This window comes from Cannabis sativa, chromosome 8 (assembly GCF_029168945.1).
Source record: "Cannabis sativa cultivar Pink pepper isolate KNU-18-1 chromosome 8, ASM2916894v1, whole genome shotgun sequence".
Classification (NCBI taxonomy): domain Eukaryota; kingdom Viridiplantae; phylum Streptophyta; class Magnoliopsida; order Rosales; family Cannabaceae; genus Cannabis; species Cannabis sativa.
In genome coordinates this window covers 42,323,573-42,339,321 of record NC_083608.1, presented here as the reverse complement: position 1 = coordinate 42,339,321, position 15,749 = coordinate 42,323,573, and the positions used below count along the sequence as shown (strand labels likewise).

At 30.8% G+C, this 15,749-nt stretch overlaps 1 protein-coding gene across 3 annotated transcripts; it reads right to left on the bottom strand.

Moving 5' to 3' along the window:
• Positions 1-11,605: 11,605 nt before the first annotated feature.
• LOC115700537 (vesicle-associated protein 4-2) lies at positions 11,606-15,532 on the bottom strand. 3 transcript variants are annotated; one of them, XM_030628097.2, is made up of 8 exons: positions 15,234-15,532; positions 14,631-14,863; positions 13,983-14,053; positions 13,189-13,270; positions 12,895-13,013; positions 12,358-12,435; positions 12,128-12,247; positions 11,606-12,019 (listed from the first exon to the last, which is right to left on the bottom strand). In XM_030628097.2, the coding sequence occupies exons 2-8, from the start codon at positions 14,860-14,862 to the stop codon at positions 11,960-11,962; spliced, it is 762 nt and encodes a 253-aa protein (XP_030483957.1). In that variant the 5' UTR covers position 14,863; positions 15,234-15,532; the 3' UTR covers positions 11,606-11,959. The 3 variants fall into 3 exon arrangements, with proteins under 3 accessions (XP_030483957.1, XP_030483956.1, XP_060958971.1); XM_030628096.2 differs by having other exon boundaries at positions 14,631-14,938; positions 15,234-15,500; XM_061102988.1 differs by having other exon boundaries at positions 14,996-15,490.
• Between the last annotated feature and the right edge of the window lie 217 nt (positions 15,533-15,749).

Sequence of the window (15,749 nt, the reverse complement as noted above, 5' to 3'; positions counted from 1 at the left end):
TACTACTATTTTCTAGTTTACTTAATCAAGAATTTTAAGATTTAGCAAAATCAACTATCCCACCAAGAAATTTATAAGGCTTATTATAATTGAAAACAAATTACAACCAGTTATTTCTTAAGTCTATTGGCTGGATAATAATTGTTAGAACTTCTGTGGTTTAGACACACAGAGAAAAAGATGCAACGGGGTATGCATTTTTAACTACTAAGGAAGCCTGAGGAAAGCCTGAAGAAATATATCCAACACATGATGGATGTTGCTGTTAAAATCAAGGATACTAATGATATGAAGATAGTGAATTTGACATCAGGATTAACCACAGGATCCTGTTGTGGGGAGATCTCCAACGCAAAAGAGCAAATACTTTGACTGATGTCTTGACAAGAGCTTAAGGATTCATAAACTTAGAAGAACCTTACGCTGAAGCTTATGGAGTACTTCTAGCACCTTCCACAGACATAGTAGCAGCCCAAACTTTGTAGATGACTACTCCATCAATTTTCCCTTCGACAACTGCCTTTACGACTCTTACCGTTTACGGACCAAGTGCTTTTGCACAGCCAGCTGCATAGCCTAGTTTTCCCAAATTTAGAGTGGTAAAAATTGGATTTAGTGTTGCTCCTAGACAAATGAACTAAAAGTGGAAGTTTTAGAGTCCAATGTAAGCCAATCACAGAGCAAGAGGAGTTTAAAGGGTCCAAACCGAAATGATTTCGCGAAGAAATGAAAGACTCAAGAATCAAGATACTAGGAGTACACAAGCCTTGTGGATACTTGAGAGAATGGTTATAATGTAACTTGTAACATGGTCCATTACAAGAAGGCTCTGCCAATGTACAAGGGCGGAAGAAAAGAAAAGAGATCCAAACAAGAGGTGTGAATACCGCAGAGATATAGGGCACACTACCAATGAATGTGACTATCTAAGGGATGAAATTGAAGGATTGGTTAAAAATGGACATCTGTCCAATTAAGTAAGAATACCAGTCATTTATCCTGGACAGGGGGTTGCACATGGATAACTTTTGATTCCTGGGCAACATGGAGTCATTAATCCTCCTCAGGGAGTAGGACATCCACAAGCTCCTGAAATTCAAGCTCTTAATGCACAAGCCCTTCAGGGGATACAAAATGCTCCAGTAGTAGGGCTTGTTGTAGCTCTCGGTGCTGGAAATCCATATCCTCCTGGAGTAGCCCAGTCTCCACTAGATGGTCATGTAGCAACCATTTTTGGTGGACCACATATTGCTGGAAGCACCCAAATGCACAGAAAAGGTACTTGAATGAGTTGGATCAAGACGAAACTTCCAATTTGGTACAATCACCTGCTCATTGTCCTTAGATGATGAATTTGCCAATGACTTTCACAGAAGATGACGCAAAGCATGTGAATTTTCCCCACAACGACCCTTTGGTGATAAAAGCCCATATTGTGAATAAAAGAGTTTCTAGAATTCTTGTAGATAATGGAATCTCTGTCAATATCATTTTCAAAGATGCCTTAGCCATCGGTCTTGTGGAAGCCAACTTGTTACCTTATCCTATTCAACTGCTAAGGCTTCAATGGAGACATGCTGATCCCAATGGGAAAAATACAACTTCCAATGACAATAAATGGAGAAGTCTTTGGAAGCAATGTGGTGTCCTCTTTCAATTACAACACCCTTGTAGTAGTTGATTGCCCAATAGCTGACAATGTTATTATTCTAGGAGGACCATTTTTGGTTGATTTTGGAGCTGTGACATTCATCTACCACTTATGCCTAAATTCCCAAGCAATACTGGAAGCATTAAAACAATTAGAGGCAACTAGAAGAGTGCTAGAAGCTGCTACAATGTTTCAACTAAGATTGTTCTCATGGTCCAGGAAGAAAATGTATCACTGGAGCAAACAATAGAACCAATGGAAGAGGTAAAAGAAATATGCATTAATGATGAAGATCCTACTAAAGTCATCAGAGTGGGAAAGAATCTACCTCCAGTAGTTAGAGAAAAGATTATCTCCATAGTTAAGGCAAACAATGACGTATTGGCTTGGAGTCATTCTGATATGACTATTATCAGTCCCCGAGTAATTTGTCATGCACTAAACATAGATCCTAAGGTTGATCCAGTTTGACAAAAGCAAAGACCCTTAGATCTCATGAGATCAGAAGCAGTAAAGGCAGAAGTAGATAAGTTGACCAACATTAATTTCTGTAGGGAAGCTCTATATCCCACATGGCTAGCCAATTCGGTTTTGGTTCCAAATCCTGATGGGACATGGAGGATGTGCATAGATTTCACATATCTAAACAAAGCTTGTTCAAACTTGGGGTACAAACTTTTAAGCTTCATGGATGCACACTCCAATTACAATCAAATCAAAATGCACGTGGTTGATCAAGAGCATACAAGCTTTCAAACTAACAAAGGCATTTATTGCTACAAGGTCAGAGACTATGCCAAGGACAAACCTAATGAAAGACTAATCCATAGAGCAATGGTTTAATAACAATCTAAGGATCCTTTAGATTTGGCCACTGGGCAGAGAAATGTTACTCAGAATAAAAACTACTAATCCCATTGAAAAATAGGATAGTGGCAAACCACCATTATTAAAAGCATAAATAAGTGAAATAAACAACTATTAAAAAATAAAATAGGGAAATAAAAACGCAAAAGAAAAGAAATGGAACAACCAAACACCAACACATCAGACTTTGGGGCACCACCACTACCACCAAGTGGAGAAGCACCCTAGACCCAGAGGACAATGCCATGACACACAAGAGACGCGCCAAAGAAGAACTCGACTAAGGATGAACCTCCCCCTAGATCTCCACCGTGAAGCCCAACCATGGCATCCATCTATGAACGTCTCTGTTAAACCACCCATTGGAAGCAAAAATGAATTCCCCAATGGATGAAAACCAAACACAATAGCCAACACAGTAATGCACAAATCCTCAGGCGTTGATCATCCAACAAAAAACTTCTTCAAACACACAAACAACAGTCTCTCCCCCCAGAGGACAATGCCACGACCCACAAGAAACGCGCCAAAGACGAACTCGACTAAGGACGAACCTCCCCCTCCCCCCTCAGATCTCCACCATGAAGCACAACCCTAGCATCCATATGAGAACGCCTCTGTTAGACCGCCCATCAAAAGCGAAAATGACTTCCCCAATGGACGAAAACCAAACAATAATGGACAGATCCTCGAAACCCCTTGGCCTAGATCGGGACCCTCCCCCACACCAAATATAGCCAAAGCTGATATCCTACTATCACCAAGCAAAAACTCCAAAAAATAATAACAAAAGGCGTTAATCCTCCTTTAGAAAACTTCTTCAAACACACAAAAATAATAACAAATGACAAAATAATGATAACGTATGAATGTCTAAAAAATAATGCATTTAATCTAAATTGTATGTTTTTTTTTTAAAAAAAAAAAAATCTAAATTATTTGTTAATTGGACTTTATTGCATTTACGTTTTATTATTTAATATAAGAATTATATTAATTCAAATATCATTATTTTTTATTTTTGCTGAACCATTCAAATATCATCATTAAATCACAAAATATCCATATTTTTAATCATGGAACAAGAATAGTGAAAAGAAAATATCTGATTGACACTTTATCACGAAGGAGGAGAATGGACAATGAATTTGGAAATAATATAATCTTTTATTTCATTAACCATTAATAGAAATCGAAATATTGATAAACAAAGTCACGAACCTGTTGTTTGGTAGTCTAATACATTTGATTTGACTTTGTTAGTAATGTTCACAAAACGTCAAATATAAAAGAGCATTGATATTGCTTGTCAAAGGAAAAGCATTAATATTTAGCACCTTAAGGTTTTAAATACTACACTAATATAATTTTTTATAATGAAGAAATAATATAAAAAAAATATATATATATAAAAATATGGTTTGTACCAATTTTTTTTAATATTTTTATAATTTTTAAATTTTATTTACATAATATACTTTTTTATTTTATATTTTTTATGTTTTAGTCTTATTATTTTATTGTTGATTTTTTATTATTTATATATTGTTTTTTAGGTTGTTTTGATGTTGTTTTTCTATTACTTTTATACGTTCTTTTATTATTTTTTGTGTTTTTATAGAATATCGTAAAAACCTTTATATAAAGAATTGAACGTAAAAATATAAATTTTTTTTACAAAAATTAGTATTTTATGTAATTATTCTTATAATTAATTAGTAATTTTTCATATAAATTATTATATAAAAATATGTTGGATCCAAAATTAAAATATACCAATAATAGTATGTTATTATTTGTGGTACTTGGTATCTTAAAGAGTCTCTTAATATTTCTCAGTATAATAAGAAAGACAAAACTAATTAAGTTTCTAGAATTTTAAGTTTGTAAACAGTATAAATTTATTAAGTACCTAATATTTATAAATGTGTAATTTTCTTCTTATTTTGTGAATATAAATTTTGTTATTGTCTTAAATATGATAAATATAAATTTTAAATTGAATCTAAATAAAAATATGTAATATTCATTATTTTTAATTTTTTTTAATAAATTTAAAATGAGTTTGAAAAAATTATAATTTTCTAAATATTAAATACTTATCCTATAAAAAAACTATTAAGTTTATATCATTTATAAACACAAAGTATTTTAGGTACTATTTATTTATTTTTCATTTTTAAATTACTTTGCAAAAAAAATGAAAGATTGATGAAAATGATAATAATGATTAAAAAAGAAAAAGATAAAAAGAAAGAAAGAGTCATGAAATCATGAGGCACAAGATAAAACGAATGAGGCAGCTGTCGGGCTTATCGAAAGGCCAGATAACCATTTGATGACTCATCCCTATTGACCCAACGACTAGGTGGGCCCACTAGGCCCATTACTTATTGGTACTTGTCTAGTCTGTCTATGTATTGGGAGTTTTTGTTTTTATGTTCCGAGGATAGTTTTGTCATTCTATTATGACTCCCATGATAGGACTCGTGCGTGGGAAATGGCCCAACACACGTGGCACTTTACTAGTAGCTATACTGTACGGGCATCACGTGCTACACTGGCCCCTGATGATGTGGATTTTTAGCTCCTCTAACTCTTAACTTTGGACTCTTTCTCTCCTTTGTCCTACTTCTTTAATTCTATTGTCTTTCTCTTTCAATGCAAATACAAAAATTTCCAGCAACTGAATTTAGACGAAATAAAATTCCGCAGACCAGAAAGTGGAAAGTTTTGTGAATTTTATAAAATCAAAATTGAATATGATAAAAATTTGCATATAGTTTTTGTTTTTTTATTAACACTAAAGAAAAATTAAGTGGTGCACATTTTATCTCCATTTTTTTTAGCTTAATAAGAGAGACCACCAAGAAATTGATTGGAACTTATACACTGTTCTTAACATAGTTGTCAGCTGAGATTTCTTACGTTAGGAATACTATGGAAATATAAGTGTTATAGTATAGGAATTCCAACTCTAAAATGCAATTAAATAAGAAACTTAATATGGAAAATAATACCAACTAGATTTAACACTCGTTAATTTAATTTTGATACAGTTGGTAGTTACTAGGTGTGATAATATGCATTTATACTTTACTCATTTTTTTATTAATTATTATTTTTTTGTTAGAAAAACTTCTTCTTTATTCATTAAGAATATATATATTTTTTAGATTGTTAAATGTCCAATAGAAAACCTTTTTTATTATTCTATTATGATGATGTGCCAAAGCAAATCTGATTATTATTATTGTACAAAAATAGGTGATTAAAAAGGGAAAAAAAGTGAATTATTTTTAAAATGTTAATTTCTATATTATTTTATTTTTATAATTTCCTTTAAGATATTCTAATTTAATTTATTTTACTAAAAAATAGTACCAAATTATGCTATCTCTAATTTATTTGTCTCATAATTAATTTTAATGTATATATATGATGGAAGTTTCAATAGTTACATTTTTATTGTAACTATTTCATAGTTACATTTTTTTTAAATTATTAAATTTTTATTAAAAGGTTGTGATTAATTTAAAAATTAAATAAAAATAAATAATAAATAACTTGTAATTAGATTGTATAATTGTGAGGATGAGATAGTGTGCTCTTAAAAAATTTCATATCTATTACAGGTTGTGTATTGAATGTAATATACACTTGATAAAATCACTTATATGAGTGTGGAATGGGACTGCTTCTATGAGATTGTGGCATAATTTCTAGAGCACTCATGAATTACCAGACATGCAAAAGACCTATTCGCGCAATGCCGCGTCAAACAACAAGAATTGTGGGGGTATAATGTGTCTTATCTTTTTAGAATTGGTTTGTAGTCCAAAAGACAATAAATTCAAAACATTTTTTACACTCATGTATTTTGCCCAATAAAATTTATTTTTCTAAACTTCCTTTTGAAACATGCAGGAGAATTGTTGTAAGTTATAGCTATATGAATACATTTATAATATTATATATATTTCAAAAGAAACATAAACGTGACTCATTCATTTTTTTTGACTTGGTAATATATTTGAAGTATATTGCATTCCTATCAATTAGCAACTAGATCCATTATCCTAGCAACGTCTTTTTTGACGTTAGTGCAGAGAATTATATATAATCACTCAATATATTAAGTATTAACTACTGGTATATATACATATACATAGGGTAAGTTGAAAAATACCCCTTTTATTAATCAATTAATCAAATTTACCTCTAATTTTATATTTATTTGAAATATACCTCTTTTTATATGTATTGTACCCAAAATACCCTAACATAAGAGAGTCACATGGAGAGTATCTTGAAGTGACAGGGGCAAAATTGGTACAATATTTAAAAAAAGAGGTAAAAATGATAAACTTTAAAAAAGAAGGTAAAAATAAAAGAGGACAACATAAAAAGAGTATAGAGTGTAATTTCCTCTATACCATACATATATAATTGTTCTTTTAGCTGGATTATTGTTATAATTTTGCTATTTTTATTTTCTTGATTCTTTTATTGTAAGTCTTATTTTGTAAATTTTTAAAAATAGTATCTTGTTTGCACGTTTCAGATTTTATCATTTTATTATTATAATTATTTTTCTAACAAGTAAGGTTATGTAGTTAAGTTACATAACTCTTTAAATTTACATATTGTCGCATCACAATTATAAATTTTTGATAATCAGATAAAAAAAACTGTTTTTGATTTAGAGACTTTAAGAGAAAGACTTAGTTAATAATATTGCACAATCTAATTAAAGTAATTACTATAAATTAACTAGGTAGGTATACTTATTATCTAATTATTATTGTATTCTAATAAATTGTATATAAATTTTGTATGGTGATTTATTTGATTTTCTAACAGTGAGCAGATTACTTGGGGAGCCCAGGTGAGCATAATCGAGCTCCCTAGGCGGCACCACAACTAGAGTTTGAGTTAGGAGGTTTACATGTAAGAGTAAAAATAACAGCCCTGTAAGTTTCATATCTTACTTAGATATGGTTTAAGGAGGAAAAAAAGAGTTGTTCTGTTTTTTTTTTTTTTTAATGAATTGATTTATTTATTTATTTATTAATGGCAAGTGGATCACTTACCTATATATACTTGCAATACAATTTTGGTACAAGTCACAATTAACAACTTCAGCTTTTACTAGTGGAATATATTGAATTAACCAAAACTCTATTGTGGAAGCATGATAGTGATAATATTAAACATAATAAAATATATAATTGAAAGTGAAATGACTGAGCGTTGTTTCACCGGCATTTCAGACCTTTACTAAATACGTCCATTATACGCAATTTATTATTTTATTTTTGTAAACATAAAATTATTAGCAATGAGATTAATAATTAATCTAGCTATATTAAATTAACTAATAATAAACTTTTTCAAGGACATGTGCATAGACCTTAACTAGATATTCCTCTTCACATACAAAACACACAAATGCAGATGTTTAAGAAAACAATAAGTTAATATCATTTGAGTGGGACGTCCAACAAAAAATAATGATCTGTAATATAATGCATTATCATAAAAACCACACGTAGATGAGATGAGAGATGGTTTAAAATGAAACTTTTATATAATTTTTGGTGGACCAAGAAATCAGAATCGTATCTTCAACTCAATCAATATTCCATTATATATACAATCCATATATGAATTATATTATAATAGAGTTTAAACATTATCATACTCTGCTTATAGCCATCATTCCCAGTTGAGCTGCCATCTCACACTTTCCCCAACATCTAAGCCAAACCCAACATTATATTAATATGGGAATCATCTTTTCATATGATTCTAGTCTGTACATCACTTTTTTATCTTTTTTTCTTCTTCTTAATATATACCTTTTTTTAATGTTTGATGAAACATAATGATCACTTAGTTTGGGCACGTATCAATTATGGGTCCTCCTTTTCTCCCCATTATATATAATTAAAAAATATAAAAGCAGATTGTATTAGTATATTGGTTTATATAATAATTATCTCATATTTTAAGCTCATATCCATTATTGGTCCTCTTTTTTATCTAATTTTAAATTACTTGTGTTTATTATATGTTGTTCTGAATTTTCAATGAGATTTTATCTGTAGTATCTTATATGTATCAAGATACGGAACTACTTTAATTAGGATTGTTTGTAATAGGTTGGATTTTTTTTTCCACACAACTATGAAATTTATATATGTACTGAATAATTAAGGGATCCAACAAAAAGGTTTTATAACACTTAATTAACGGGTAAATTGCGGCATAAATACTTAATGTTTTAGATTTTATACACTTAAATACCTAATGTTTATTTTTGGAGGTAAAAATACCTAATGTTACAATTCTTTTACACCGTTACTGCCACTTCCGTTCGTGAAGAGCCCAAATGCATTACAGTTATTTATTTTATGTTAAAATTTAATATTCTTAATATTAAAAACTAAATGCTACTTGTTTTTTTTTTTTAAAAAAAAAAGAGATGCAATACTAAATTACCATAGCTGAGTGAACCAGTGCTATATGAAACATGATTATTGAATTGAAGTACCAATATCATGTGAAAATTATTACGAGAATTGTTTTTTTTTTTAAACAAGTAACATTTAGTTTCTGATATTAAGAATATTAAATTTTAAAATAAAATAAAAATAAATGTAATGCATCTGAACCCTCCACGTGTCCATATTTATGAGTTAACGGAAGTGGTAGTAACGGTGTAAGAAAATTGTAACATTAGGTATTTTTGCCTCCAAAAATAAATATTAGATATTTCAGTGTATAAAATCTGAAACATGAAGTATTTATATCTTCGAGTCTTATTGTTTTATATTTCATCTTTGTGAGAAAAGAGAAAGTTTCTTGTATAAAAACCTACAGTGTTCTACTAAGTTTTTTTTTTTTTTTTTTGGTAAAATTGTTATTTCACTGTTCTTAGAATAGTTTGAAGAACTTTATTGAACAAACTAGAGAAGAGTCTTTGAAAGAAGATTTGTCAAAGACTCACTCTGGAGGACGTGAGTGAGCACATCAAAAGCTGAATTCAGTTCTCTGTTTGGTGTGTTCAGAGATCAGATTGACAAAGTGAATTACAAAGGATTGTGTCAAAATTTTAGAGAGAGTATAAACTTGTTTAAGTCAATTATATTTGTAATTTTTTAGACTTTACTAATTGATTTCATTCTATAAGCGTGGCTCGGTGGACTAGTAGTATTTAAAAGAATACTATTATACCACGTATAATTCTCTTGTATCAAGTTTTCAATTTTGCTCAATTTATTTATGTTTCTGACTTGTTATTGTAAGTCTGTATTTTGAAGTAGCAAGTTTCCAACCTGTTACTGCAAGTCATTACTGTTACAATTTAAATATAGTTATTGAAGAAATAAATTGGTACATGCAAAAACATCATTTTTCGATTTGTATCAAAGCGGGACACTAAACGATCTTAGTGTGGTCCTTTGATATTTCTTGTGTGTTTTTACAATATGCCGTTTTTACATAAGGAAGTTCTATTTCTCGTCTGCCACTTTTCAATGATTCTAACTATCTTTATTGGAAGGTTAGAATGAAGCATTCATCAAGTCTCAAGATAAGAAAGCTTGGAGATCAATTCGGTCTGGTTGGTCACATCCTGTTATGATAGACTTGAACGGTAATAAAAAACTAAAACCTAAAATTGAATGGTCTAATGAAGATGATATGTTGTATGCTTGCAATAATAAGATTTTGCATGCTATTTTTAATGGAGTATGTGAAGGTTTTTATTAAGCTTATACCTTCTTGTGAATCTGCTAGGGGTACTTGGTAAATTCTTCAAACTTATTGAAGGAACTTCTAATGTTAGATGCGCTAGATTTATTATGCTTCATACCAAATTTGATGATCTTAAGATGACTGAAAATAAAACATTGTCTAAGTTTGTGTTTGTCAAAAAAAATTGTTAGAGTTGTTCCAGACGGGTTTGATACTAAGCTCCTGGCAATGGAAGATTTGCACACCTTTGAACTAAATAAAAAAATCTACCAAAAAGATAGGCCCAAGTCTACAGTTGATAGATGTAAATGTATCGCTTTTAATGTTGTTGAAAAAGAAATTTCTTATGATAATTGTGATGATGAAATGCCTTTGTTAACTAGGTATTTTCAAATAATTATGAAAAAGATGGAAAATAAAAAAAGTTCACTTAATTGTCAAAGGAAAATACATCATTTAAGCCTTCGGTAACTAACAATAAAAAAAAGAATTCAGTAGAAGTAGAAGGAGAGTGAAGGCTTGGGGCACATTCAATCAGAATGTAAAAACGCAAAAAAAATAAGAAAAGTTTTAATATCACTTAAAGTGATGAATAAAATTTAGAAAATGTTGCACTAATCTATATTTATCCTAATTTGTGTTGTGATTAACAAGTGTAAGAAAGGATGGTATGCTTGAATAGTACTATAGAAAAAAAAATCTAATTCAGATGAATATAAAATTATTGAGGAGTCCCTCGTATAAAGAATTACCATATTACTTTATTTTCTTAGCTTTGTGCCTTATCATCAATAGAATCATTCATTTTCTTCAAAATAATAATAATAATAATCAATTTTTCAATATAAAAATTTTTCTTCACCAGCATTTTCCTTACTTCTTTCCTTCCCCATGAGAATTCAACTTCACATAACTTTGAGAACGTGTTTTCTTTCTCTCTCTAGAAAAATATTAATGTCATAAATATCTTACTTTTAATATTTTCTGTAACTTGTTAATTTTTAATGAAAAATATTAGCAGCATAATTATCTAAATTATGAAACTATTGTTCTTAAATACTTAACTACTAGTTTTTGAAGCATAAAATTAAGTGAAAAACAAGGTTGCAGCAAAAACTGAAAATTAAGTATTTATACAGTCAAAATTAAAACTTGATATTTAAGTACAATTCATAAACCATTTATGCCACTAATATCTCTTATTTTAATACTATGAAATGGGAACTCATGTGGCTTCGATACAAATTATTCATAGTTGCTGTAATATGCAAATGCAGTGGCTATGGCTATGGCTACAAAGAAGTTTAAAGGAGGAAAGGCCAAAAAAAAAGAAACAAGCATCAGCGGTTTTTATATAGCTTTGCTATCACACAATAATAATCATAAACATTGTCATTTTGGATTCAGTTCCTGCTATCTACAAGATTACAAGGTATGAGCCATGAATCAAAAGCCTTCATCAAATCATTTTTTTAAAAAAAAGGAAAGAAGAAAAAAAAAAGACAATCTCTCCTCACATTATCCACAACAAGACATAACACATGCTTCCACTTTTACCTTTTCGATCGCGCTCACTTTGATGTTGCAGCAAACTTTTCTTGAACAGCAACAGGAAAAAGAATGTAAATTCCGATAATAATATTTGAAACCTCCATCAACGAAAAGAAAGAAAGAATTGCTTCACACTGAATCGACCCCCTCAACTTGTTGTCGTGCCAGGTATCTTTCCCTTCGCTCTTTCTGTAAAGCAAAAACAGAAAAACCAAATTGAGCAGAAATTAGACTATGCATGGTTAAATCTACAAAAGCACAACATTGAAGAAAGACGAAATATATTCAATGCATTACCCATTCATCTATGACAAGTCCTTCCCCAACAATTCTGGGGCCTGTGTCTTCTGGAGGCTTTTTACGTGCTTCAAGTGCAGCCTCAGCATCCGCTAATTGTCTCTTAAGCTTCTCTAGAGCCTTAACAGAAAAACAAAATTGGAAGCTCTTTTCAATCTCGATGAAAATAATACGATACAACCATTATATTATTACTAAAGAAAAACAACTCAGTAACATTTCCCACTCACCGGGCTTGGTCGTTCAGGGTCGAGGAATATAACTCGCAAAATTTGCTCAACAGCCACTTGGTCCTTTTGTTCATCAAACTGCATAAAATTTTCATAGGATAGATTTGGTAAACAACTTTATAGTAAATTGATCTCTCTTTTGGTTTTGCCAAAAAGAAAGAAACATAAATATCACAGATAGAAGACAAACAAAAATTACTTTAAAAACCCATTACAAGAGTCTCCACAGCAATTAACACTAATCCAGAAGCCAGTTTTCTTAGAAGCAGAACATAACCACCACACTATCTTGCATAATGTATGAAGGTATGCAAGTGAAATACAAGACTCAGTGGGCAAAACCAACAAAAGTTCGTAAAAAGATTTCGAATGGAAAAACATTTATAAATAGTGATTCTGGAATCTGCATATATGGTGTTTCAAATAATAGTATCTTCAGAAAATTAAAAAATAACAGGATATTTGAACTCAACAGAATCGGTCCCTAGCATAGACATTAGTCGTAAAGCAGGATAGAATACATATAAAAGGAAATACCAGTTCTGGAACGTAGTCCATTTCCCCTTTCACTTTTAGACTCATGATTTTGAACTTGACTCTGCTCTTCTGGTCTACTGGTTTTTCATGGTTCTCCGGAGGTTCCACAAACTTGAATACTGTTAGCCATGTTAAATAATATCACTATCAAATATTTCATGTTTCAGCATATCGATAATAAAAAAAGAGAGGTTGCATGATAGAAACTCAAAGCAGAGAGCATAAGAAGTAGAATGAGCACAAGAAAATAAGATAAAAAAGAAGTAGAAGGAAAGCCAAGAAAAGTGAATTTACCAGTTGCAATAAGACTTTCACCGGGAGCAAGTATACCCCCAGGAGGTCGCATATAACAGCTCTTCGGCGCTGTTGTTTGGAACTGAAAAAAGTAGACATGTTATTAGTTCGATAACAACAATAGCAAGACCCAATGAAATCTATTCGAAAAAAAAGGGGGAGATAATTTCAAATCTAACGACATAAAAAAGTTTTAAGACATTACAGTTATCTCTTTCTAGAATAAAATAATGTCCTACTTAACTAAGGCCTTTTATGCTAGCCAAAATTAAAAAGAAGTTAGAATTAATTTCCCCAACTTCTGATTAAAATACAAATATACACAGATTGATAAGAACATTAATGTACATTTCCAACAAAAAAAAAGTTTTTACTGTTTGAACTATTTACGTACATTTCCAACATTAAGAAAAGAACAACCATTTCTTGTCCACTGTTAGGCCTTAAAATTAGTCTCACTAGCATAGCTCATTAGAATTATGTGGCTGTGTTCAGTGTTTCTAAATTTGTGTCTTCTAATGTGGTTGGCTAGCTATTCTAGCTTAAAAATACTGAGGGTTAGTCTTGTGAGAGGAGGGAATTTTGTGTGAAATATTTTAGAGTAAAATGTTACTCAGGGAGTTTACCAAGTTTCTCGAATAACTTGGGATTTTGTAATTGTTCTTGCTCTTATCAATAAACTACATTTCTTTCAAGAACTGAATTGTGACACATTGTTTAGACAAAAATGTAATAAGATAAAATAATGAGTTGATAACATCAGCTAAGAAACAGGGAAAGAGAAACCTAATTACCTTGAAAGCTACATGAGACTTGCATGTGTTTTTTATCCCAATGGCACTCCTAACCTGCTTACCAGGTTCATCTAGAGATAAAAGAGATGAAAGAAATCAGTCAATAATTAGAATTAACAAATTATAGCTTTCAATTATCTATCAGCATAAATTTGACAAAAATGCATCTAATTATATTCTAGATATTATATAATGGAACCTTGCAGAAGAGATAATGGCAACTTGTGGGCCTATTGACAAATGAAACTTAAATGCATCCGCCCAAGTATTAGGTGATGAGATAATTCAAGAGCGTAATTAAGAAACAAGGACGAATATGTTCCAGTTTTAATATCTTTAAAAGATTAGAATCTTTTATCATAACCAAAGTAAATAATAAAAAAGTGAAGTTATTACTTAATTAAATTACAACTAAATTAGTTTTTAATAACGTAAACATTGAGCAAAATCATGCAATTAACAGGAAAAACAATTTCATGGTGATGGTGGTTATGATCAACCAAAACACTAAAAACATAGAATTGTCGTTCCTGAACCAAAATGTGAGATAAATTTTTGGTTTTTATACAACGAAAGTGGCCAAGAAAAACACCGAACCATATTCCAGATCGATTATATCAGCGAAAACACAAAAAAGCTTGTTCTTACATGGAAAGAAGAGCTTGCTAGGAGGATCAAGACGGAGCCTCCTCCTAGTTGGAAGGAAGGATTTAGCCACAGAGGAGACCGTAGTAGGAGATTGAAGGCTCAAACGCTCCACAGATTGATGGTGGCTCTGATTCTGCTGCTGCTGATGATGATGATGGGCATGAATATTATGCATTGAAGATAACGAAGAAGACGAGGATGAAGACCCATTTCTCCCTTGCCAAAACGGCATTCTACAAAAGCTCCAAACTTTCCCATCAGACCCAGATTTCTCAGTTTCAACAGCCATTTTTTCCCCTTTCCCTTCCCTTCCCACCAGACCAAAAAATATAAATATAAAAATAAAAATTAAAAAAAAAACCCACTTCACTATCGCCAAATGGGCCTCTCAGGAGCTTTTTCCTTTCCTCAAAAGACAGATTTTGTTTTGTGCTCGAAATCAAGATAGATAATAGTTGGGGTTTCTTCTTTTCCTATCCCCGAAAGTGTTTTTTGTATGATATTGTGTTTTTTTGTGTGTGTGTGTGTCCTGTTTATGAAAGCATATATATTTGCAAATGTAGCTGAATGTGACCTTTCACAATATATATTTTTTGGTTTTACCTCAAACTTTTTGGATTGTCGGAAACGGCGGTGGTTTGATTTGGTTTTGCCCTTAACTCTGGTTTTGATTGGAAAAGATTGAAGTTTGGGTTGAGTTGAGTTGCACCACCACTGCTCGGATCTCAAAGTTTATGGGATTTTTTTTGCCCCTACACTGTATTTTTGTCTGCCTCATGAGATTGATTTCTGTTTTGGGTTCCCGGGCTTTACAGTTGCTTCTTTCCTTTCTTTCTATCTCCTCCTACCTAAATAAAACAATATTTTATTAAACCACTAAAAAACACTTTTAATAATACCATTTATTTCTAAATTTTTAATAATAATAATAATAATAATAATAATAATACTTCATTCATAAATATTATTTAATCACTGTTGTCTAATACATTAAGGGCTCGTTTGGAACGCCGTATTAAGTCGTATTGTATTGTATTGTATTATATTGAATTTGATTATATATCATATTTTTATATAATACTATGTTAAACTTTAATTTATACTAAAATATTATATATT